This window comes from Coturnix japonica, chromosome 1, assembly GCF_054131305.1.
Source record: "Coturnix japonica strain WE chromosome 1, WE-NBRP24, whole genome shotgun sequence".
Lineage (NCBI taxonomy): Eukaryota > Metazoa > Chordata > Aves > Galliformes > Phasianidae > Coturnix > Coturnix japonica.
In genome coordinates, this window is record NC_140663.1 from 110102391 (window position 1) to 110129785 (window position 27395).

Here is a 27395-nt window from a genome sequence, read left to right on the forward strand (position 1 = left end):
AATGTTCTTTAAGAAAAAAGAAATGCATTTTTCAAGTGTGCTACACTTTGGCATGGAAAAGGCTTTTGAAGTTGTCTTTAGCAGAAGTGTATTTGAATTTCACAGCAAAATGCAAATTAAGAGATAGATATGGGAAAGAAAGAGGAAAGGGGAGGTAGCAACGATGCGTATGCAGTACATATGCATTACTGCTTTTCAGGGGACTTTCACTGTGAAGTTTTGTCAGAAATGCTTCCTGTTCTCAAATCTGCAAAACAGCTGCTCTGAATTTTAACACAGACACACACACCCGAACAAGTACAGGTTCATACTCTTCTTACGCTCTGCAGTTCAATATGCAAGGCGGAACAGAAAAGGTATTTGTGACTTATTTTCTCTGTCCCTTTTCATTGCTGATTAGTCTGCAGCTGTGGTCAGCTGGAAGGTTGTCTGCGAGAAGTTTGTATAAATCTGAGCAAATTGTTTAAGGTGTAATTTACTACCGTCAGTCACTGCAGATACCTTGTCTTTGTTAGAGACATTGATGCTGAATTTATAAGAAATGTATGAAATACGCATTTGGTCATTGTCTTTTTTGCTTACTTTGTATTTTTGGGTAGAGAAATGGTGGTGGAGTCACCGACCATGGGAGTGTTCAAGAAACGTTTGGATGTTGTGTTGAGGGATATGATTTAGCTGGGAAGTATTGGTGATGGTTGGACTGGATGATCTTCTGCGTCTTTTCCAACCTTGATAATTCTGTGATTCTGTAAGCAGGAATGAGTGGAGGTTGTTTCTAGTTGTCCGCTTTACTGTTCATTACACAGTCAAAAAAGAGGTAGAAGGTGTAATTACCATGCTTATTTGTATGGTTTCAAGTTGGTTTTCTGCATCTTTCTAGAGTAAAAACTTCAACATGAAATCCAAATCTGTACTTTTATAACTAGAAAATAAAGTAAATATGGATGATATGTACCGTACTAGTTTTTCTCTTGTATTTAAGAAACAGTATTAGGAGGCATTTGGAAGGCTGTTGGGGTGTTTTTGGTCTTGTTTTAACCAGTTCCTTGTGTAAGCTTGCACTGCAGCGTAAAAATGAGTTTGCGAGTGCAACAGCAGCTGAGACAGTTAAGATTTTGCTGATAGCAGATGGAGATGTAGAAAGCAGGAAACTGTGGTGCAGAGCCATGACTGCCTGTTTTAATTTGCAAAGCCAGTTCTAAGTGGGATGAGATAGTGTTACACTGGTAAACTGAACTGCTGCATGTGACAATCTTCAGTATTGCCTTCGTACCAGGGGACCTGCAGATATTGCCAGGACTGGGGGGAGGGGGATGATGGAGTGATTTATATTTTTTCAGATTGACAATAGTGCTTGTCGTTGTTTTTGGAGTTGTTGAGTATAGCTGGGTTTTTAGAGTCGATGAAACAGGACAGGGACTTTGTGTAACTGTACTGATGCCTCAGGTTGGAATGGCAACCTGACTTTGTTAGTTATACAAGCAGAATATAACCTTTCCGGACTGCAAATCAGCTGTGAAATTTCAGAGATGTTGTTTGTATTGGATCATAGATACACAGGGGAGATCTTTACCTCTTGCTTGACAGTCATTTAATTTTCTTCTGTTTTCTTTTTAACCTTCAAGACCAGAGGATCATAAGCAAAACAAAGAGGAATTCCTTGCAAGAAGCCAGCTTTTGTTTTGCCTTCCTTCTCAAACCTCTATGCATTCCATTCCTGGAAAATGTACTACCCATCCCTATTAGTATTGCCTGACACCTTTCTAACAGCTTGCTTAACATTTGGCCTGTGTACATGCAGGAGCCCTTTAATTCCATAGTTGGGCTCCTTGTAGGAAAGGAAAATGTTTCCCATGTTCCAGAATGCTTCTATCCCTTCTCTGCCTTTTGCTCCCAGCCTTCTGGCTGCTGCTTGTACCCACCAGATCAGAGCTCAGCGACTCCTGTCCCTCTGTCCTGCTTTGCCATTGCACCCTGCTACCACTGTGCATGCCTTTCCTCGAGCCCTCGCAGGTGCTGCTTTCCTGAGTGCTCTGATTACCTATTAATTAAGTGACATCACAGTCAGCTTTGCTGAAGTAGCCACTTGAGAAAGCTGCTGTATCTGCTGAGGTACTGAGGCTACATGCAGACTAGGGCAAGCAGTGTTATTTCAATCTGTACCTGCAAAGATACTTCCTTTATGGCTCAGTGAGTTCCTATGGATTTTTTTGGGGTTTTTGTTTGTTTGTTTTCTAATTGGCTGGAATTTGCAATTCAGTTACTGAGGTGTTTGGTTTTTGTTTGTGTTATTTCTTTTTAACTGGAAATGTTACTGGAACGTACTGTCTGTGTATTTGTCTTTAGGTAATAGTTTAGATTGTGTTGTCCCAGCTGTTTTGCTGTCTTGAAGGTGAAAGCCAGACCTCCTAGATCCTGCTTCCAGATTCCAACTATAGCCTATTAAACCATTAAGACCATTGTTATGGAGAAACATGAAATAACAGAAATGGTGAAAGAACCTTTCAGATGGGTTCCATCATGTGGAAGTATTGTTTCTGTCAATGGCAGTGAACACACTGTGGAGAGAAACAGCATCACTGACATGTTGTTTATTATTGCTGTTGTTACTCATTTAGCAACGGTGAAAGCAAAACTAGTTAAGTCTTTCTCCTTCCAGCTCCCATGCCTTGAAAGGTACAGATCCACTGAGCCAGTTTTGTGCCATGGGGATACAGTTGAGGATTGACTTGGCAGTGCTCAGTTCTTCGAAAGGAATTCAGCACAGAGCAGCAGCACAGCACCAAAACTGCCTGTGGGCTGTGCTGGGTGCTCCAGGTGTGATACAAATAATGCCACACCTCAACCTGTTCATCTGGCTTCTGAAGGTGGGGATGCTCCCGGTGAGGAGGCTGCCCTGGTTGTTTGGTCTGGAGGTGATGTGAGACTCCTGGGCAGTCGCAGAGGCTCGCTCCCATTCCCTGTCACAGGGAGCTGGTGAGACTCAGCTGGAGGGGAAGACAGCGGTGCTGATTGCAGATCAGCAGAATGGATCCTGTATGTTGCTCGTGTGGTGTTGGCTGTCGTGGTGATGAGTTTGTTGGCTGAGCTTTGAACTGGGCTTTGAGGAGGGGAGTACTAGAGGGGGAATGGAGTGGGAGGCAGGGTTGCTGTTGGAGGCTGTCAGCAGTTGCGGGCTTTGTGAGAAGCACCTTGAAGATCTTATGTACCATGCAAAAAGAAAAGCATTTTAAATGCGTGCGGTGGTCATGTGCTGGACACACAGTAATGTGAAGCTTTAGTGTTGATGCTTTTACTGACTTTTAGTGGCTAGTATTTTACACTGCAGTACATTATTAGTAAGCTTGTGGATTGGTAGTGTTGGTTGTAATTATACAATTGGCAGAACTAGTGTAAATTTCAGAGTTTAGAAACAGAATGTACTGCTCTTCATTCTTTTTGGCAGTGTTGTTTTAGTCTGTGTTGTAGTTGCTGATGTTAGGATATATGTATGTATTTATTTAGATATACATGAATATACCTGATTAAGTTTCACAGACGGTTCAGTGTTGGTAGTGTAAATTGATGTATTAAAGAAACTCAATTATTTCCTGGTTTTGCTCAGGTTTGTGTTTTGTAGCTTTATGAAAGAACTATTATTTCATATAAAATAATAAACTAAGCACTTTTTTCCCCCTTTCTCCTCTTTTTGCTTCCCAAGGCTCCAAGCCACAAGCAGGAAGAGAAACTAATCAGAGCCTGAAAGAAGGACAGAATGTGCTAGCTAGAATCTGTCTTTTCAGAGATGGAGCAGCAATGTCATACTTAGAGCAACTGCTGTTTGTTTTGAACTTATGTATATATTACTACTATTTGGAACTGCGTATCGTGCAGGGAATTCAATGTTTTTTTGGCAATACCACTTCATTTCTGTAAGTTTTACAGAATTGATGGCATTTCTTCAACCTTGTCCTAGTTGGGATCAAAGATGAGGTGTTCTGACCTTATTCTTTCTCTTAAAGCCAATATATGTAATTTTTCTGGCAACTTCCCAAGCTCCAGATGTTTTTATTTTCTCTGTAGCTTGTTTATGTGTGGGTGGGATATGTTATGCATTTTAGGTTGATTTCTCTTTACGCTTGTTTTGGCAGTTGTTCTTGCTGCTAAAGCAGACTCTGCTATGAGAATCTTTTCTTCGTAAGTAAAATCTGTAGAGGTGTTTTTGAGCATAGAAATATCATTAGACATAGTTCCACAATTTTGGATTTATGGTCTGTCTGATTTTTTTCCTATGGGACAAAACTCCCTATTAGAATCCTTATAGTAGCAGAAAACACAAACTCCTAGAAACCGGAGTTTAGTCCCAAAGCTATTTGAAACTGGTATGAGATACTTGCTGACACTTCCAGGTTTTCTTGCAATTTCAGTGCATGGCCTTGAGATCGATTGACTCAACTTTAGGAAACATATTCTGCTGCTGATTCTGCTGCTTTTAATGTCGGTTTGCATAAAAGGATGTAAGAGAAATAATATTCTGAATGCCTGTGGTGAGGCTACAGCACATGTTAATTAGGAAGAGTTGTATTTGCATTGAAGCTTAGTCTGACAAATGCTCCATTTACTCCATTAGAACTATGCCAGTCTATATCTTGACTGCATCTACCAATTACCTTTAATTTGTATTACTTAAGCATTAAGTAATGCTAACACTAAGAATGAAGAGAGTAATAAGGATGTGTAGAAAAGAAAGTTATAGAGGCTTGTGAAACTATCAGTCACTGTAATGATTGGTTTGCCTCTGGATATTCTTGTCCTCATCAAACACTTGTTTCTGAGTTTCTGAGCAGTAAGTACATGTGGCTGGAGAGAGGGTTGTTTAGTGCTTCTGTTCTTTTGGTTGGTTGGTTTTTGTTGAGTTTTGATTTAATTCCATGTACAAAAATACTGTTTTTTCCCCCCAGAGTATCATGCGTGGATCTTTTAAGAGCTTTTATGTAACAGTTTCTGTGCTTTTCTTAAAGTTCATGTCAACTGGAATGGCAAACTCTTTGCCTTTATGTGTTACTGGAAGAAGCATGGCACTCATCAGCTGTCTGGGTATACGGTGTCTGCAAATGTTGCACTTCCTTAGTAGATTTTGGGGGGGCAACTGGCAAGGTAATTAATGTTGGAGACCAGGTCCATAAAAGGCCCACCATCTCCTGCCATCACCCAGTTACTTACTCTGTACTAGAATTTCACTTGTGCTGCTAGCAAAATTACTGTGTGTCCGAGTATATCAGGTCTGTTCAGGTTTATAATCAGCAAATGTTGTTCTCTTCAAAGCTGGAAAGAGATGAGTGTAAGTAAGTCTCTTAATCCATTTTTTTTTTCTTGCTCTGTTACAGCTACACGATATATATTATTACCTTATATATAGCCAGTGTACTCATTCAGTTGTCCTTGGAGATGACAGAAGTGCAAGTAAACTACTACCTTGTAACATGATGAATTATTTACTCTGCTTCAAAGTCCCAGTTCAGTGATGGATACTTAATGTCAGTGGTCAAGATGGAAAGTGGTGATGAAGAGAAGAACCTGTACAGCATACATTTTTAAACATGTATGTCTCTCACCCAGGGTGAAGAAACAAGGCAAGCCTGATGTTATTACGAGATATAATGGTAGCATCAACTTTTATTGTTGCTTTATGTTGGTGGCGGTGGGGTTTTTATTTGGCTGGGAATATTGAGACATAAATGCACCACAGGTTGCTCAAGACTGTGCAAGTACTGAATGTATGCATTTGCTGCATAGCAGAACCTTGATTTCTCTGTTGCTTGCTGCACTGGGACCCACTGCTCCCTTTGAAAGATTAATTTCACACGTGAGCTCTCTGAGAAAGCTTGCAGCCTGTCCAGAGGCTACAGGCCAGTAATATCAAGAACCCTAATTATACAACCACTTTTCTGCCAGCAGAAAACTTCTCAAGAACAGAAACTTCTTTGATAACTGTCATGATTCTTTATAGTTACTGCTTACTGCCATTGTTGTGGCTGGTTCATGATAGCCAACTTAACTAAGCCTTGTTCTCCCTTTCTGTCATACTTAGTTGAGTTTCGGGTGGCCTGCTTTATTTGTAATTTACCAAGTAAATTACTGTTTACTTAGTAATTGATAGTGCAAGACAAACAAAACCGCCTTTTAACTGGAAATTACTCTCTTCCTACAAGAACGTAATATCATCCAACTTTCACTTTGTGTTTATTGGCTTTTTGAGTGTTTGAAGGTGGGGTTTTTTGTTTGCTTTGGTTTTGTTTTGGAAGCTTGCCCTGAGCTGCTTTGCTGTGCTGCCTCTACAACCCTGCAAACTGCCCATCTTCCCTCATGTTGCTCACAAGTTCTGCCTTATGTGGCCATGGCAGGTTGGATACGTGGTTCATATTCTGGCTTCCCCTATTGCCAAATCACTGACACACTTGAGTTCCTAGTAATTGTAGTTAGAAAAAGAATACAACTGTCTATAATTCTCTGATGTCCTATGGCTCAGTTTTATTTTACTGTTAGGCGCAGAGACAGACTTTAAGTTATTTGTTATTTATATGTCCTTCTAGGAAGAGCTGTTTGCTTCCCTGCTTGCAATAAGGAAACTTAGAATTATGTGTTAACTGTTGTGAACAACTATATATATATATATATATATTAAAAAAAACTTACAGATCAAAAAACCTACATCTACATCTCAAGGAAGCTTTCAAAAAAAATGTGTAATGCTTTACTTTGGTTTTAGGGAGGTTTGCTGCTTTCTTTGAAGAAATTGATGGAAAAAAAGGATTTTGAAGCATAACCACCTGAAATGCCCTGTTGTACACATACAGGCATATGTGTAGGGCATATGATTAGTTGTCTTTCTCTATTCCTAGACTGCTTTGTGTCCTTCAGTTGATTCTTAATGCTCCGCGTTGCACTTGTTCTGTATTTACCCTTCTTTGATTTTGTGTGACCTATGCTTTCAAACTGAAAGTAACTGAAATCCTATTGTTGTGAGTTTGTGTTGATCAGTTCTCATGAACAGATTATCGCAAATAATGATGGTTAAGTCAAAAAAATAAATGTTTTTTCTGCTGTTTTCTAAATGTATAAAATGATTGAAGTCCCAGAAGCAATGAAGATTGATGCTGACCTGCTGTGAGGCATCACTTCTATTTTTCCTTGAAGAAGGAAAAACTGTCTGAGAACTCCCAAACTGAAAAACTGAGGGCACATCCTTCCAAAAACTTGTACAGAAACAACTTCCCTGTACAAGTTGTTCACTGAAGCTGATGGAATGACCAGGATTGAACTGCTCACATGCACCAGTTCTTGCAGGGCTGAGCATTGTATTTCATAGTCATTAACCATTCTGCTGTTGTGTGCAGAAAGCCTTCTGTTTTCTGAATTGTCAGCCCATGTGTTTTTAGTGGGTCAATTGAACATCTGCAGCCTTTCAGTTAATATGAGAAGTTTTAGAGAATCTAGGTGTACTACCTAGGAGAATTCTGAATAAGTGAAGGGCAGAGAATGACTCATTAAACCACTGAACTTATCCCTTCTCAAAGTACTTTCAGCAATACATTTGTGTACCTCTAGTGGACAGGCATAATGTGTATACAGGCATAACGCACATGGTGTGTAAAAACACACTACATCTACAAGTAGAATATATTCACAAGTTAAAGTACTGAAATGATTTTAAACAGGTATGTTGGTTGCCCATGTGAAGCTTGGGGATAGCAGCAATGACACCCTGCAATATTGACACCCTGTAATATTGACACTCCCCTCCCCCCCCCCCATTTCTTTGTGCTAAGATTTTTTTTTTATCTTTTTATTATTTCATTAGTGGGTTTTCAGATATTTATAAAAGTGTGGTTTTTGTTCGGTCTTTTTACAGTGAGTATATTCCACTCCCTCATAGTTTTCTGTGGTTTTCGTATTTCCATTAGATGCTGCCCTTGTCTTCCCACTCACTCTGCAGCTTCTTCATAGATTTTAATTGCTCATAGCGTACAAGTTATGGGGCTGAAAACTCTTTCAGTACTTCCTTACTCATGCCAGGAGTTGCTTGTAATATGCTGATAACCTGCTTTCTCCTTTCAAACTGCAGCTCCAATGAGGCTGAGCTCTATAAAGAATGAAAGTATTTAATATAGGTTTGTTAGAGAGTGCTTTTTATTTAAAGAAGACTGGTTATCTCAGGGAAGGATTTCTGGGTCATGTTTCTGAGCCTGTCTGTATGAAAATGGGCTGCCAACTACCATTGAAAAATTGGTGTGGAGAGGCAGACAGGGAGACAGGATTTGAGTTTTAACAGCTAACCCTGTCAGCATTTCCTAATGAGTGCTAACAAATGCATTTGTTTCCTAGTGATGTTTTCAGACATAATGTGAAAACAGATTTGCAGGGAGAGGCTAAATTACTGTCTCTTACTAGCTTGCACTGTTGGCAAACTTGACTAGTTTTCCCACACTCAGTATCCCCTCATCAGATCTGGCAACAGGCAGCAAAAGTGAAGATAAATACTGGTTACAAGCAATTGTTTTTAGTTAAGGCTAATTAATATTAGCTGGTTAGACTGCTTGAGAGAAAGGGGAAGTTCACATCATCAGAGCATGAAACATTTGAGCAAAAGCAGACCTGAAACTGAAACTGCAGGATTGCTGCTATGTTCCCATTATCCTAATATCAGTGTTACTGAACTTCACCTCAAAGTAGAAAATTTTTTGCGATCCTTATATTCTTTTAGGGAAATGCTCATAAACGTGTACTGTGAAAAGGTGCCACAGGTATTAATTCAGTGAAAATAATACAGATGCTTCTTTAGGTGTACAAAATTACAACACTGCAGTAATTGTCCAGAAAAGACATCTGGCGCCACAAACAGAACTTGATTTTTGTGACGTTATCGATGACCGCTTACAGTATTTCTTCTTTTACGCTTTATGCGCCTTTCATGATGATGTGAACATCTGCTGCAAAATACATAGCAGAAGAAGATACAAAAACAAGCTGTTCTTTGTAAATGCTATGGGTGAGGAAATGCATTGCGGTAGCTTCTTGCATCTCATTTGCTCTGTATGTACTGTTCTTTCATGGTGATAAGTCTTAGTATAATGTGTTACCAGAATGCTGCTGCTGTGCATTGCCGCTTAGTAAAGCTACGTACAACAAACAAACAGGCTATTCCAGTAAAAGCTCGATCAGTTAAACCAGTTTAGCTGGCTTCATTATGAAAGTGGTGGGGGCTTCTGCAGGTTCAGTTTTACAAGTCATATGTGCCATCTTCCCAAGGCAGCTATGCTGGCAGAAGTTTGAAAGCGGGTACGGTTTTAGGGAACCCCCTTCGTTGTTTACTTCTAACATACATAGCTTATTTTTGCAATACAATGCCTTTCTTTTTGTTTTCCTTCCCCGTTAATGCTGTCCCTTTTAAATAGCTTTGAATACCTTTATTAGCTACTTGCCTCATTACTTGATACATTTTCTGTACTCTTGAAAGACAGAGAAGAATTTTAAGTTTTGAGTTCTGTGGGTGAGTAGAAAACAGAATGGCTTGTATCCAGATTTTATTATCAAGTGAAAGAATTAGGAGTACTGTGATAATGGCAAATGTGTAAGATACTGGACAGAATTTAACATCCTGATAACTATTGCATGTCATAAAATGCTGTTGTAAACTTTTCTTTTGTACTCTACTGCTCACAGGCGAGAGAACTGGGAAGCAGTGATTGAATAATGTTATTATTACAGTTCTATAGGGTTTTTAGGTGAAAGAAATACCTACAGTACATCAGTAAAAGCTTCTTTAAAATTAACGCATGGTAAGCTAGCTCCACTTTAAAGACTATTGTGGGAAATGTAACCAGGGCACCCAGTGACATTGATTAAAATGTTAATGAAGCACTTCTGTGTGCTACACAAATTGTAGCTATGCTAACACAAACCTGAAGTTGTGTTCACTAATATGTTGCATTGAAAGCTTCTCTCTGCCGTGTCTGCTGATGTGCAGAGAGAAAAGTGTGCAGTTTGTATTGCACTGTACTGCTTTCACAAGACTTGTAAGGGTGAAGCTGTGACTAAGTGTCTGAGGAAGCGCCGGTTAGATCAGGAAAGAGAGTAAGTAGCAAAAGACGTGGCTCAAATTGGGCACAGAACAGGGGTTTATATGCTGGTCTTCTGACAGTGTTAGGAAAAACAGTTATCCGGTATCTGCTGACTGCATTGTGCATTATTTGGAGTCTTTTCCAAAACTTTGCTGATATCCTGCTCATAGCCTGTAGCAGTTCTTTCTTCTTCCTAACACTTACCCTGCTGGATAATGTTCTTGTAAGTTGTACATACTTGTACATAAGAAACATAGCTGCATTTAGGAAAGGTAACTTCTTAGGTTTGCATTCAACCACACTGGCTTATGTTACAGGTTTTTGCAGACAGATAACTGGTTCTTGCTAAAGGCTCTACTGTGAAGTTCTCTTCATAAAAGTTAGATAGATCCTCCTAAATACATAATACGTGGTCCCCCCTTTTTTTTTTAATCTTGCCTTACAGGGTGTGACTATCTTGAAGCATACATTTTAATCTGAAAGGTGACAGTTTGCTTAACCACAACTGTCTAATCAGTCTGTAATTGGTTTTGAATAGTTATGTCTAACATGACTTCATTTCCTCTTTCCCTCACGTGAGCACTTGTTCTGTGTCATGATTTACTGCAAAAGTAAAAGTAGTTTTATTTGCAGTGTTCTGGTTTGGGGAGTTCTATTTTATTCTATTAAGTTTCATTCAGTAAGTCTACTCCATAGCTCCTTCCACAGTGTAAAGCATTCTCTTCCCCATCCATCACTGCTGCAATTCTGGTATCTGAAAAACAAGTGTTATTTTAATTAATACATCGTTTAAGGTAGAGTAGATGGATCTGATACAATGCACAGCCCAGAAGACAATTTTGGGGGAGAGTTTTTTGTAAAAAAAAAAAAAATCACTGTTGCCAGAAACTTGGACGATGTCCTTGAGGCCTAGATAGAAAACAAATGTTTTGCCTTCAGTTTGTGCCTTCAGAAGGAGAAGAATCTGGGGAACACCAGCCTCAACATTTCCAAATATATAAAGGACAAGTGGAATTATCAGCATGTGGTTATGAAGCTGAAATCACATCTGGTTAACCTGAATCATAGAATCACTGAGGTTGGAAAAGACCTTAAAAATCATCGAGTCCAACCGTGACCTACCATACTACGGTAACTAACAACCCTCTGCTAAATCATGTCCCTGAGCACCACATCTAAATGGTTTAATGCCATCTATGATGAGATCACTGACTTTATAGGGAGGGGATAGAAGTTGGCATTGCTGATATTAAGTTTAGGAAGGGTTTTGATACCCTCCCATAGTGTCTTCATTGAGAAACTGTTGAGGTGCAGACTAGATTTGCTCAGAGCCAGAAGGCTGGACTAGATCATTTCCAGAGGTGCCCTCCTGCTCCAGCCATTCTGTATATCTGTAAAAAACAGTTTTATCACTGTACTTTGACTCTGTAGAGACAGTTCACAGATGAGTTAGTAAATAGGAATGCTAGTTGAAATATGGAGGATAAGGCTCTGGGCCCACCTAGAGGCTGTGTCTTGTGAACAAGGGATGCCTTTTCTGTATAATCCCATAGAGTGCTTGTTTTAGTTCCCACTTCTAATTATATCTACTTTTTTTTTCCTTCAGTGAGCAGCATTTTTCACACTCCAATTAAAAATGTGATTCCTTTCCCACTGCTTACACACATGCACCTATGCCAAGAATAAAAAAGGAAGATTTAGTAACATTATGAAATTGTGATTCTTGAAGCATATGAATAGGCTGAATGGACTCCAGTGCCTCTATTTGTTTTTCACTTTTATCTTAGCTTCCTGAGTGCTTTGCTGTGCTTTTGTGCAATATCCTTTTGTCTCTATCTGTCTTTCTTCCCATATCTAAAACTTCTGAAGTGATGTTTAACTGTGAAAAGGCAAGATGTTTACTAATTGCAGTTTGTAAGCAACCTGTTGTGATAGTAGATAGCTACACAGCAAGGAGATATCTTCATTGCGTAAGGGACAGCAATTTGTTTGATTGAATAGAAGCCTTGTCTGATGAAAAAGAATCAACAGAGGAAAGTGTTTGGAAGGAACCGCTGGAAAATATTGTATACAAGGAAGTATAAATGCCAGAGTATTAATCAACCATAATTGAGAGATGTTATTCTAAGTAGGTCTGAATTACTCACATGAAAAAAAGATCTGCTAAATGTGTTTGTACCAAATTATTTATGAATGCGAAAGCAAGAATGTAGGATGAGTTAAAGAAAACAATCTTTTTGGTCATAGTTCCAGTCCCATTAATCTTGCAGACACCTTATCATAAATTTATCAAACTTCATCTTTGTTGCAGTTTGGAGAGTTAATCATGTGACACCCCTCCTTGCCCTCAGGAGTAAGGGGAGTGGAAAGGAAGAACAAAAAATCTGATTAAGATAGGATATACTGATTTATTAAAAGGAATGTGACACAATAGAGAGTAATCACAGTATCACAGAATAGTTTGGGCTTGATGTAGAGGGCAGAGTGCCCTCCCCTATTTTCCCCCTGCGTGTCGTTCCCTAAAAGTTTATACCTGTCTCTTCCTATGTTCCAGCTGTGAGAGCTGTATTGCCATGTCTTCTTATAGATGCTCTTGATATTCTTCAGGTTGCTAACAGCTGTGTCACTGGTGCCTACATGAAACAGCAGCAGTGTGCAGTAGTCTGTGGGACATACAAGGTTTGGCAGCGTCTGCATCCCATCCCTGTTGCAGGCCCCTGGCAAGCAGCAGACCTCTCTAGATAGCAGGTCAGGATGGCAAATGGGTGCCTCTGTACTCGTCAGAAGAGACTACTATCATTGACTATCATGAGATATCAGAGACTACTACTCACCACTATCATTGCTCGCTTTTTCTTTGTTGTGGTAATTGTTATGCAACAGGGAGCTGGTCTGGCTGCCTTACTTATCTCTGATTACTTACCTGTCACTTTTTCCTTCACAGTCTGCAGAACCATGAAGTGACTTTGCAGAGGCATCTCAGGCTTTGGAACAAGCTTCTTCCTTTTGTTAGTCTTTCTCATGACAATTTGCCATTTCTCGTCACTGTTGTGCCAGAGGAGGAGTCTGGGGCTGTTTTGCCCCGAACTGTGGATTCAAAGCAGGTTGCATGTGAATCTGTCTGACTCCCTCCATTTCTGCCTCCAATTAAGAGTAGTAAATCAAAATGAACCAAAAATAAAACTAGAGGAGGGAGAGAGAGCCCATCTGAACCTTTATTGACAAGCCCTCCACTGCTCACCTTCCAGAAAAGACTAGAGAGCTCTTTCCCTATCACCTGGCATTAGAATTCTTCTGAAGGCTCCTCAGAAATGCAGTACATCCCAGGGTAACTTCCCCTGGGAGAATCAGAATTCACATGAGACTGCTAGAGATAAACAGGAAACACAGCTCCGCAGTGCACTGTGTCTCTGCACCCCACAGGCTGTCGCATGATGTTGTGTTATGGAATACTGATAAAACCAGGACAGTGTTTAAAGTAGTATTTTTGCCCTTTTGTTAGAAATATTCCTTTACACTTTAGCCTTACTTTCATAGAGTAGTGTACTTTCACTTTATTAGTGACCACTTTTTATCACCTTTGTGGAAGCTCTTTCCTTTGAGTTAAGGTGGTTTTTCTTTCTTTCCACATGATGTATGTGGTTGGAAGGGACCTCAGGGATCAAATCCCAACCCCTCTGCCAGAGACAGGGTAGCCAGCCACTAGATTAAGTACTGCATTGGATTGCCCAGGGCCCTGCCCAACCTGGCGTTAAACACCACCAGGGATTGGGCATCCACAACCCCTCTGGGCAGCCTGTTCCATCACTCTGTAAAAACTTTCTGCTGACATCCAATTTAAACCTCCCTTCCTCTAGTTTACAGCTATTCCCTCTTGTCCTGTCATCAATCCTGTTTGTTTTTAAACAGACATTTAAGATGCTTTCTTTGCTTGATATACTGTTGTATGTTCATGTGCTGGATAGAAATGGCCTGATAAAGAATGATATACGTAGCATTCCAGATTAAGCCTCACTATGGTAATGTATGTTGACTTTGACTCATCTGTTATTTGTCTATTTCCTCTTGTTTTCAGTGGCCTGTAAATCACTTTGTGGTCCTATACTTATCAAATAGACTCAAAACAATAGAAGCAAACAAGAACTCAAGACAAGCAAAATCTGCAAATTGTTTTGAAATACAGATAGCTATTTTCAGTGGCTTTTTCTAAATAATGTGAACTGATGTAACATTCCTTGAAACGTGTCCCATTACAAGATTAATTTTTAAAGCTCTGCATCTATGATTACTTCGAATTTTTCCATGCCATCAAGATTACTCTCGTCTCGTTAGCTACTCAATGTACATTTTGGTTTTACCAACACTGACTGTGTGTGTGTGTGTATGTGTGTATGGACTGAATCTGTCAGGCAGTGAACCATCTGCACACTATCTAGTAAGCAGGATGCAGGCTGGAATTAGTTTTGTTAAAGACATCGTATATGGAGATAAGCATTAGCTTTTTAATTTACCTGGAATAGCCTCCATTTTGTGCTTCCTGTAGAGCCATTTTTTTTGTACAGCCCTCTTTCTTTTACTGCTAACTACGTTTTCTTATGAGACCCGTCCTTCCTGCAGTCAGAGAATTCTCCAGCTGTAACAAGAGGAAAGAAGGATTTAATAATTTAGATAAAAATGATTGAGTGAAAGGGGAAAAAAAAATTATTGTGGAAGACAAAAATTGCAGTGTATATGGGGCTTTATGTGTCTTTGTGGAGTGATTAGAATAATTTGGCTGCCAAATGAATCATACCTCTTCTTTTGTCATTCATGGAGAGCTTTGCTAAGATAAAAACCTCTGTATGAAAAAGATCTTTCCAGATTGGAGCATTTGAGCAGCCTGTTCTGTCTTAAAGTAAAGTTTATTTTCAGCAGCCATATTCTGAATATGTTTTACGTGTGTAAGGGATGCATGGAAAACAAATCTTACAGTAGAATTTAGTCCCTGGGGACACTTGGCAGAGACATAGCCACGATTAACTCTGATCTAGATTACACTTAGAAGTGGAATACCTGCCTCTCTTGCTTGTAAACCTAGGATAAACTTGCAGGGAACTGATATTAGATTGATACTAGACTTAAGTTGTGAAATTTAAGAGAAGTAGTGAAATTACGGTGTTGCAGCCCTGGAATAGTTTTGTCATGACTGTGACAGCCAAAACTGATGACCAACATTAAAATAGATGAAAAGAAAAAATGGAAAGGGACAAAAAGAACTGCATACGGTGTTGTCTTTGAATTAATAATAAGGATTGAATCAGAGAAGGTTGACTGAAAGGGAGTGGAGAGCAAAGATATGCATTAATGATAAAATATTCTGGGTTAGGGCACCATAACCTGGGATAATATGCTGAGAAGTGTAAGTGCTATAAAAAAAAATACAAACCAAAACAGTAAGAAGAAATTAGACTGGAGTAAATGCAGAGTAACATTCAAATTCATCCTTTGCTGTGCTCCCTTTTCTTGCTTTTTTGGTGGATTTTCTTGTCTTCCTCAGTTATCATTTCCTGATGATGAGCATGTCCCCATGGCTTTTCCAGCAGTCTGCAATAAACCACTTCTATTCCACTTCTTACTAAGGCTTAGTAACACGGCTGGGTGGCAAGGGGAGAAGTTTGGGGTGTGCATAGGGAGTTGAGAACTAGAGCACTGAGGTTAAGCAGAATGGTTCTGAGAAGCTGTCCAGTAGGACCCTGCTTCTCTTTGTACAGAAAACAGCGTTGAAGAGTGGCATCTGCTAACAAAGAAAGACCAACGTGTCTGCATGGCTTTGTCCTGTAGGCTATTAAAATGCATTGAGATGATTTTATATTGATTTCATCTAGTTAGCTTCGTCTAAAATTGCAGTCAGCAGCCTAATTGAAATCAGTTTGTTTTTCAGATTGCCTTTCAGCGTTTCACTTTCAACAAATGCTCCAAAATTCTCACAACATTTAACTTGTATAGCTGTGTTCTATGGAATCTTTTATTAGTATTATTTTGTAGCATTAGCTTCATGGATTTGACACAAAGCTCACCAAGTCAATTGACCTTTGGGCGGCACTGCACATCGCAATTAATATGATGTATTTGCTTCAAGTTATGTTTCTGTTTTGAAAGGTTAGCGTACAGCTCTGTACACACGTGTATTTCTTGCCTAAACTGTATTCAAAGTTCTCCTGGAACCTCTGAGCAGCAGCAAAGTATACTGCAAACTGCATGGGCGGACCAATGTCGTAACTTAAAATGGCATTTCTAGGAGGTCAGTTCATTTTTTTCCCCCTTGAAATCTCACTCTTTTAAATGTTATTAATGTCGATTCATTCTAGTTGACTAAGAACAAATGGTTTAAGGCTAGATCAGTGAAACATGATTTTCTGTGTTAGAATGGGATAACAGAAGATCGTCCTTACATCGATCTTATTTGCAAAGGCTGAGTGTCATTCTGAATATTTTTTTTTTTTTGCTCTCTGTAGCAACAGTGTTATTTATTACATCTTTTGGTCACCTCGAAGGATCAGGGTTCCTTATGACTATAGTTCTGAACTGACTTCTTTGCAAATGGTTCCCTTGAAACCTTCCAGAGACAGTTATTGTTCAAGCTGATGAATCTCCGTATTGGAGTAATGCAATGTGCCTTTGTTCTACAGCTAATTATAAGTACTTTGGGCCCTAGGGCTCCCAGCACTCCGAATGCTAAGCACCAAACACCTCCATTAGCATAACCTTCTTTTTCACATGAATACCTAGTTAATATCTAATTAATGACTATTATTTAAAATTGTTCATGCATTTATATAACTTTGGCTCTAAACTCTCTATTGATACCTCAGATACCTACTCACAGTGAGACAGATCTAAACATTGAAGCAGAACATTCAATCTAAGCTTTTGTTGGCTTTGTAATGGCTGCTGTAGAGGCTTCTGTGACGCCAGCACTTAACCAGTCCGGCACACTGTTTGGTAGCGCTTTGGGCATGAAAGATGCTAAATAAAGCATCTTAAATAAACAAACAGTGCAGACGGCAAACAGCAGCTCAGTTCTTTGCGAACGCTGCATAAATTCAAGCCTGATCTAATGCAAGAAAAAACAACATCCAGCTGTCTTTCTTTCTTTTTTTTTTAATTTTTTTTTTAAGAATAGCGTATCAAAAGCAAAACCAATTAAAGGCAATATGTTTCTCATTTTACTTTCAGGTTTTTTTTGGTGGTTATTTAGATAAAACATGAATGATTTTAAACAGCAACTTGTTCGTGTGCATGTAGTGTCTCTAAAATGATCACATAAGTAGTGTGATCAGAGGGGTTTGTGGGTGAGCTGAAGCTCTTTTGGTAAAAAATAATTTTCTACTTAACATGGAAATTATTTTACCCTCTAAAGTGAGTTGCAATAATTAGGATGACTAGCAGCTCAGAAAGGACTCCTTTACCAAATTCTGCTGCAATTGAAATGGCAGCGTTGTTATTTTACTGCCTTGCTCCCTGACTGTGTAACAAGAAGTGTTAAAGGAAATCTGGCTGCTCAATTTTTTAGTATCGTAGACCCATAGAACATCTCGAACTGGAAGGGAACCACAGGGATCGTGGAGTCCAACCCCTGGCTCCACACAGCACCACCCAAACCAAACCCTATGTCTGAGAGCGCTGTCCAGACGCTCCTTGAACTCCAGCACTGGGGGCCGTGCCCACAGCCCTGTGCATCCCGTTCCATGCCCACCGCCCTGTGGTGCAGCCCCTTTCCCTGACCCCCAGCTGCCCCTCCCCTGGCACAGCTCCATGCCGTTCCCTCGGGCCCTGTCGCTGTCACACAGAGCAGAGCTCAGCGCTGCCCCTCCGCTCCCTGTGAGGAGCTGCAGCCGCCATCAGGCCTCCATCAGCTCCTCTGCTCTGTGCTGAGCAAACACAGCGGCCTCAGCCACTCCTAGAACATCTTGTCCTCCAAGACCTTCACCGTCTTCGTAGCCATCCTTTGGATGCTATCTCTGATAGTAAAGAGTTTCAATCTATGTTTATATTCTAACCCCAAATGATGAATCCCGATCTCTCTCCTGATATTGTTTAATTTTGGGTCTGCTGTTATGGATACATACCTCCTACTCCCTAAATTGAGATTAATATTAAATTCAGAATGTTGAACTGGATGCCTCAGCAGTAGTGTAAGGCAAAAAGGATTGACCCGTATTTTACTGTGAAAAAAGGATACTTGCAGCTCACCTTCGCGAGTACAGTAAGATTGAATGCTGATAAATCATTAATTCTTTGTTTTTCATGTACTCTGTTCTGATGATGAACTAGAATTGCTTTCCACATGCTGACTAAAGCAATAAGAGTGAGGTAGAGAGCTGCAGCATTTTATCATAGAAGCTGTTTGACATGAGTTCATAGCTATTCTGCTAAAACAGAAAGAGCCAACCATTGCTGTAGTTTACTGTTACAAATGACCTAACCCAGAGGACTTTTACAGCTCAAAGTAGTGCAGCATGGCGTACTAATGCTGATAATTCTTCAGGCGATGAGATTCATCAGACAGATGTTCATCATTGTTTTGTATGAGCATCTGGTTTTCTGTATGAAGACTTATAAAGTACCATCTATCAAGTGCAAAGCTCTTTTCGGGACTCCTTCATTTTTCATAAGGAAAAGAAGAGCTTCTGCCTAATCAGGTGAGATGACCAGCAGTCATTAAGGTGTGTAACTTTAACAAGTTTATTCAAATATAATACCTTGCCATCTCAAATACATCTGCTTCACAGTGTATTTCTAATTAAAAAGATCGTTAGTTAAGTAATCAGCTTCTATTTAAAAAAATGTGATAGAGCTCATAAAGAAAATTATCTGCTTACTTTTTAAAAACAGAGTAAATCTGAAATAGATGAGCTGACATCGCTGAAGCCTAAGGCACGAGTTTAATTAGTTAGCTATAGTGGAAGCTATGCCAGTGTTATGCAGTGCATACCTCAGGGAATGTTCATCTCAATGGATTTATAATGTTTTATACCTCATGAATTTATCTTACCAATATTGAAGAAATGAGAAGAAGTGTTAGGGGAATTTTTTTTTCATTAATTCCTGAAATGATGTTGAAGTTTTTAAACTTGTAATTCTGTCTCCTTACTTCCACACTTTTTTGCCACTTTTAGAAATGGCTTTTGAATGTGCAGAGACGTTGGGGATTTATTACACTTCTTACACCAGACTGTTTCAGTAGTTGCTTATCTTCATAGAAAGTATGTGTATAAGTATTAGCAGGTGAGTAGTGTAAGTATGCAGAGTAAATCTTTTGTGTTACTTCTAACAGCGAACATGCGTTTTTCACTTCTGAAAATGATAGTTCTTATGAAATAAGAACTCCTATCTCCTCATAGCAGAATGATAGCAGTTACCTTGTCATTAGCTTCCTCTTGATGAGTCTGTGTGTGTTTCAGTCTTCTGAAGATGACCAGGCACTTGCTCCAAAAGCAGGGCTAGCAACCTCACCCACAATCCAGTCACGAGCCCTGGTAGTGCAGTCCATAGTGGATCTATTTGTCTGCCTGAGAGCTGGTTGGAACCCTTCACGGGGCTATTTTTTGCATGGAGACACAGGTGATGCCTACACCCTAAGGAATATAACCTTAGTTGGGTTGAAATAATGGGTAGTACATTGGAATGAGGAAGGAGTCCTTGTTACTCCATTTCCCCAGAAGATTACATTTCCACCCCAAGAACTCAAAGTCATTTATGGTGAAGATTCAGAAGATTGGGGAAGAACTGCAGGTAGTTGCTATGTAGTACTGTGGACTTATTTTTCCTTATTTTCAAACTCTTTAAAACCAGTTGTGAATAAGAGATCTTGAAATGTATAGTTTTGGAAGCCTAATGCTACTTGAATAGTTTATGAATTTGCCCATAACTAATAATTTAAGAAATGTCATGAATCCTGGAAACCACCTGTTTGCCTCTTTGTTGTTTGAAAGAGAGTTTCACAAATGAAGTGGCAAATATCTGTATGTCCTCAGCTATTCTTAAATCTTCCTTTCAGAGGATGTTCCAGTAAGAGGCATAACATATGTTGGTAACTACACTTAGATAGACGTAGTCCTTTCAGGATCTTGGACACCTCAAACAGTTTTGGCACACACTCTCCCCCAGTCTGGCTGCTTCAGTCTGTGATCAAGGAACTCAAACAGTTGTTTGTTCCTTGGCCAATCTTTTTAAACTCCTGAGTAGCAGCTGAAGGAGTTAGAGTTGTGAGTTTCTTGTTTTTAGAATGACTGTTCTCTTGTCATGCTCAAGCTGAAGCTGATCTTCAGAGATCTGGGAAGAGGCACAGATGAGTCATTCTTTTCTCTCTCTCTCTGCAGTGCTGCAGAAAGTTACTTGGTGCTGATAGCTGAGCTCCTGAGACTAGCAGGGAGCAATGGGAAGCAGCTGGACAAGTTGTATTTTAGACCTGCTTTGGGTTCTTCGGTTTACCATCAAAAATTTTTATATTATATTTTTGATAATATTTGCAGTTTAATACCACACTTCTAGTGTGTTGAGGAACTGTTGGAGTTTAGAGATCAAGTAATAAGGAAGATAGTCTCCTTAGTCTGTGATATTGTCAGAAAAGCATATTCTACCCTGGAAATATCCTAATTTGCATCATGGCTGCAACCCTGATGTTCTTGGTAGGAGCAAGCCTGTATTTCACCAAGCTGTGCAAATGCGCATGATTACATCACTATATGAATGGACAATTGTTTTGAAGTTGTCAACAGCTGTGTGACCTAATCTCTTGGTGTAAATGTAACAGGCAGACTTATTATTATTGACTAAATGACTTATCTCCAAATGGAAATCAAAGAAATCATATATATATTGGTGAATGAAGAGATGCAAAAGATTCAGGCATGGAAGATAAAAGTAGGAATAAGTTTGGTCTGCCCTGTTGAGTGGCTTTGAATGTCAGTTCTGTCTAGTAGCTGCTCTGATGGATGCGGAGGAGAAGGAGAAAGGAAAGTAACCTATAGATGTCTCAAGAAATCCTCAAAGAATTCGGCCCCTATGATTACTATAGAGCATACTTGTGACAGCTGTGTAAGAAATGCCTGCATGGTTTTATTACTTAAGACTAGCCACTTTACATACTAAAAGCAAATGCAACAATTTACGCTGTGTAAGTGTCTTTGTAAAGTGGTCATGTGTTGTCTGTGATTGGTATGGGTGACTTTGCTTGGCTAGCCTTTCGTAACCCCTGTAATTTATAGCTAGCAAATGCAGTTTCTGCAAGAGGAAGGCATTCTTTTTTTTCCTTACATATAAGGAAGTGATATACATTTTAGATTCGTGGCATAGAGATGTTGTTATGGGCTGACTGGGGGGTCTGAAGTGTTTAATGTGCAGCCCAAGGTTGGCTTGTGATCAGACTTGAATGAAACTGTTGGCATGTTTAGTGCAAAGAGAGCATAAATGTGGGTTTGTATAAGGTGAAATAGCTACAAGTGAGGGAAAGTCATGTTGTGTGACCCATGTTATGTGTGATGTTGGCACAGTGAAAATAGCAGTACTCTGTCTAGCCTGATATTCTTGTCCCCAAGACCGGGTGCCTGTATAAAAAAAATTTAATAAGTCTTTACTTTTTTTTCTGCCTAATGAACTTTTGAGCTTTTAATTCCTTCCATGGGAGGAAAAACCTACCAGGACACTCAGACAGCCTGTCTGCATGTTGTCACAAGAAATCTAACTTACACATTAATATTCAGATGAGCCCTGACTGCCTTGGACTCTGCTGGGCTTCAGCACTGCCTGCCTGCACATGTGTGCCCACGTTGGTTAAGGGGCTCTGAAGACAGAGAAATGAGATGGGTGCTCAGAGCTCTCTGTTCTTGTTGCCCTTCTCAGAGATATAAACCCAGGCCTGGTAGGTTCTGCAGCCTACTTTGAGGTAGCTGTTGTAGGGTGGTGGCAAGCAGTGACTGCCGTGTCTACTTCACCTTTCAGCATGCTACTTTTGGGTGTGCTAATTTCTAAAGCTTCCTTCAAAAATTTGCAGAAATTCCCTGAGAGTGTTATCTGTACATTTGTAACCCACGAGACTTCTTTGTCTCTGCTTCTTCCTCTTCTCACTTCCTCCTCCTCCCTTTCTACTGAAGAGAAACTGCTCTGCTGGGCAATGGTGTGCAACCCCCTCAGAGCAGATACCTACATGCAGCTTTTGCTCAGCAGGGGTTGCCTGTCAGCTGCAAACCTGACCTGTAATGAGAAAGTGGAAACACAGCCTGACATTTGTCACGGGAGAAGTGGAGCAATTAAAAAGCTACTTTGTGTTGTATCAAATATCTACACAAAGGCAAGACACATTAATTCCCATGGGAGTGCAATACATTGGGCTTTAAATTTTATTGTTGTTAATGATTTACCTACTTGATGCACATTTTCCTTTTTTCTTTCTTAAAAAGCATTGCAGTAGTTAAGAGGGAATAGTGGTGCAGACAGGGCTAAATCTACAGTTAGATTTGGAACAGTTGGTAGGCTGTGTTTGAAATGGAATCATGCTTTTGGAAAAGCATGGATGCTTATGCTTATTATTTTTTTGCCATATTGCAGGTAAATCAAGCTAATTTCATTGTGCTGCTAGTATGGTTGAGTGAATGTATTTTTTGTCAGTTACCAGGGAGTGGGCCTTTGGATCAGAAGAAGCTGTATTAAAACCTGATCGATGATGCAAAGATACAGCTCTGAAGTATTGATGCAGCTGGAAAGAGAAAAAAAGTAAGTGTAGAGGGAAAGGAGCAAGCAATGCAGCTACTGAGGATGGTTTTAGTCAGCTGAGTGTTCTACTGTAGAGATACGTTACAGCAGGAGGGAAAGAAGAGACAGATAGTACTTCTAGGGTATGGAATCAAAGCGCTCCTGCTAGGGTCATTTCAAAGGGTTTTATGTTATTTGGATTGTATGGAAGACTTGGCTTACATAGTTCATTCACTATTCTTATACATTTATGTTTGCTGTTAAGTGCTCACTTGGCTTCAGTGTGCTCATGAAAAATAGGTGGAAGTAGCACTGTGATGGAGGAGGATCTCTTCTGGGTGTGCTTGCCATGATGTACTCTGCTTCAACCTACAGCCTTTGTGGAAGTGATGTATTGGAAAGGCTTCAACGTCAGTACAAGTTAATATTTACTTATGAGTGAGATACATGGGTTTGGAGTAGGCTTTGTCAGTGAGTCCTTATGTGTAGGCAGGCAAAAGAGCTGGTTATGATGATTCCTGTTTTCAGAATTCTCCTTGCAGGAGAAAGAATAGAATTATCAATTGTAAACAAAAACTGAGATTTGGGTGTGATCAGAGCCAAAGCCCTTTTCTGGGGGATTGTATGACGTCTGTGAACATTCTGGCTTTAACCTGAAGCATTTCTTATTTTATGTGTAAATAGCTTATAAAATCCTTGAAGTCAGGGAGTCGAGAATAAGGGCAAAAAAGGTGATAGGTGTATGGGTGTGCTAGGGTCTGCCAGTGTAGGAAGATGGTTTAGGTGGAGTTTCTAGGCCTGTTTAAATATTCATTAACGGTCTTATAGAGAGGAAAGTCTGTTTCTTTTGGAATCACTCTGGTGAAATAAAAATGAAATGTTGTCAGTTGCCATGTTCTGTACCAGCTTTTCTCCTGAACGGAAAAAGTCACTGATTGTAACCACCTCGTTCTGTAGTCTTAAGGAAGATCTTTTGTCTGGAGCAGAATCCTCATCTCCACTCAAAAGGACACTGTAGTTCTGATTGACTGCAGTGGAAATAAAACTTCACCCTTGAATATGAGTACATTTATTCTAAATGTGAGTAGGATGATGATTATACCGCAGTTAAAAACAGAACAGGACTTCTTTTCAGAGCAGATAATGTGCTTGCATGTTATTTTTGACTTACATTGGGTCCCAGAATAAATCCAGAAATCCTGTTTGCAGTTTATAGGACTTTCAGTGAAGTGTATTTTTATATTACAAGAATTGTTCAGTTAACGCTGCTTTCCTTCGAGTGGGAGCTGTTGTGCACAGGGCTGCCAGAAGAAGCATTATTAATGTTTTGAAGTCAGAGCACAGAGCTTTAGAAGAAGGACAAAGATCACCAAAACACAGCTTTGTGTGTCTGTCTGCTAGTGAAGCATAGTTTGCTGGCTCCCTGCTTTTGGCTGTCACCGTTGGATGTGAGGAGGCTAAAAGCAAAGCTGGCAGAGAGTAGAATCACATGTGGCTTTTGTCTTGGAGCATGTTCCTGGATCCCAGATCCCTGACATGGGGAAGTGTAGGGCCTCCAGGTGAGGGGTCTGTGGCTGTTGCACACAACTCAGAGCTTGTCTCATCAGGTCAGCAGAGTTCCTTAGAGATGGAAGGGACCCTTAAAGGCCATCTAGTCCAACTCCCCTGCAATGAACAGGGGCATCTACAGCTGTACCAGGGTGCTCAGAGCCCCATCCAGCTCTGAGCTTGAGCATCCCCAGGGAGATTCCATTCTTACCTATTATTTTACCATTCCTTCCCTCTAGATATATTCACAGAGAGCAATCATATATATTTTAAACCTAGCAAACAAACCAAGTGGTTTTGATTTCCTCTTTCAAGTTTTCCCATATCCTTTTGAATGATCCTCCTCCCTTCATTTAATTTCCAGTCCTTCATTTCACCTCCAGTAGTGTAATCAGTCCTTTTTTACTGCAGAACTGTATGCAGGTACTACAGGAAATGTCAGTTTACCCAGGACTTAATATTTCTTTAGTCTTTAATTACATGAAATGAGACTTTTTCCAATAGGCTCCTGCCTGACTCCAGGCTTTGTATTTTCATTTTATTTTATTCAGGCTCCTTATCTTGTTCCATTTGCTTTCCATCCTTTCTTCCTAGCTCTTCCCCCAAGCTGCAGCACACTTTTGGTGCTTATTTCTATGTTAAATATGACTGCTCCTTCCCTAGTCACACCTGGAAGGCTTCATAAGCTTGTGTCTTTGGCAGTCTCCTCCTCTTTCTGTCAGATTCTATGTTTGCTTCCCTCCTTGTATTGCAGATGGTCATCCTAAATTCTCTGATTCACCCTCTAGGCTGCCCCAGTTTTCTTCTTCAAGTTTGTCAGGTAAATCCATACATATTAGCTTCTCGTCCCTTGGTATTTTGTTTCCCCATATTGATCTGTGATGATTTCCTCCTGCTACAGTGCTGACATGGGAGCACTGAAAGCACTAGGCTTAGTCTTGGTGCAAGGTTTTGTACTGGGCTCCATCACCATCTGGTACAACTGAGAGCTGTTGGGAAAGGAAAGCTCTGCCCTTGTTTTTGCAGTCTGCCAGTAAGCGCTCACTAGTATCCCAGCATGTGCAGCATGGTTGGCGTTAGGATTGGACAGAGTCTCCAACTTGTTTGGTGAGGATGAAATCTGTAGAGATTTCAGCAACTGCTGTTAAGTCAGTTGTGAGCCTTTTTGGTTTTGAGTGATTATTATTATTAGATGTTTCCCTGTCTTTAATTTTAGCAACTACTTGAAAAGGATTAAATGTTTTAATCCATAATGCAGAAAATGGAATAATAAAGGAAATAAATTTAAAGAAGAAATGTGGATATTTTCCAAATACAAGATATAACCAACTAAAATATAAATTGGGTTTTTAGCTGGAGATACCATTCTTATGTTACACCACTTTCTGTTATAAAACTTCTAATTAGGGACAGGCATAGCTGCCTCTGGGCATGCTCTAAGTCCACACACCAAAGAGAAGAATGTATTTGGTTAATCACAATTCACTTGACATAGGAATCTTTTTATCTTAATATATTCTGTTGCCTGCTGTGAATGAAGTGAAATCTGATTACTGAAAAACACTGTACTATTTGTCCTTGTTCCAAGTGTGTTTTACCCCAGTTTGTGCAGCATCATGTGTGTGTTACACTGGTAGATCTCCAGGACTAGGTTTCCAGCTTGAAGTGCAGATGATTTTAATGCTGGATTGCATTTTTTTTTCAGGAAGAAGAATCGTGAAACAACAAAATGTATTTTCTTATATGCCAAAAGAAAAAAAAAAAAAAAATCTCTTGAGGCAAAAAATAGCCTAGCAGCAGTTAAGAGGTAATGGTGATGCAGACAGGGATAAATCTGCAATTAGCTATGTAGTATTAACTGAAATATCTGCTCACTGCTAGGCAGGCATAAATGCTGAGCCACCCTTATAAGATTTGTACTGTGCTCCAGAGCCCACTAAATAGATTTAGAAGCACAAAACTATTATGACAGTAGCAATTGCATTATAGAGATCCTGCTTCAATTTGCTCCTCAGTGCAGGCTGTTTAAATATGTTACAAACAGCTGAAGTGGTGGAAGCTAAAACAAGGAGTTTTTATGTGCTTTGGAAGCTCTCTTGCATTGTAAAACTGAACCTTTATTATTTCCTATAAGTAAAGTGCATGGTTTTAAAGCAGACAGCTCCATGTCTTTTCTTCATGAAGTGGCTTCCCCTTTGGAAAATGAAGGCATATCTTCAATTTTCTCTCCCATTGCAGCAAATGTGTTCTCTGACTTTGCAATAGCAACGTCTTGGATGGTGCCTTTACTCAACCTGTTGTTACTGCTGGGAGCTGCACAAAATTATTAGAATAAAATGGTGCAAGCTGCAGGGGGAAAGGATGAGGAAGAGATGGACTGGCTTCTTGTGGTGTTTATAGGAGGCTTGTTTTTCCCTTGAGATGGTGAATGGATTTCAGTCACCATAAATAAAGTGCTGCAGGGTTGTTTCACAATCTGTGGTTGCTCTCTCACTGCATATGGAAATAGACATTACTGTTGTTTCCACGTTCTTACAGTTGTTTAGGTGTCTCAGGATATATCCATCTCCTCCCGCACTGTTTTCTTCCCATATTTTTCTCAAAGCTCAAGAAAACAAATCATTATCCAAATGGGGGAGAGGAGTTACTCTCTGTGTAGTGTGATTGCAAAGCTGAGAGGTTATCCAATGAAATATTGTGGTAATGAGGGAGACTGAAAACAGAAGTACTCAGAATCCATATGGAATCTTAGCATACCAGTTTAATTGGCAAGAAAACCAAGATAGCTCCGTCATCACTTTTTTTGATGTTAAAGTAATATAGGCTGATGTTCTGGCCTGGCAGGTTAATTCCATTGCATGCTGTTCTATACAGGGACATTTACTGTGTATTTAAAAATAAAGCAACCAATAACCTCTACAACTTGCAAAATACCAATATAAACTATTACTAAGTTACATGTACACATAAGGATTGCTTTGTGATATGTGCCTAAGAGGCATAATTATTTCTATG

At 39.8% G+C, this 27395-nt stretch overlaps 1 protein-coding gene across 9 annotated transcripts in view; it reads left to right on the plus strand.

The window, feature by feature from the left end:
* SH3KBP1 (SH3 domain containing kinase binding protein 1) overlaps nucleotides 1-27395 on the plus strand; it is a 205859-nt gene that overhangs the window by 25207 nt on the left and 153257 nt on the right. Inside the window, exon 1 of one of the 9 annotated variants that reach the window (XM_032441047.2) lies at nucleotides 321-356. The exons of the other annotated variants lie outside the window; for them this stretch is intronic. Within the exon in view, the coding sequence (XP_032296938.1) occupies nucleotides 336-356 (21 nt within the window). The 5' untranslated portion in view covers nucleotides 321-335. Of the gene's footprint in view, nucleotides 1-320; nucleotides 357-27395 lie in introns of those variants that run through there. 9 annotated transcript variants of the gene reach the window in all.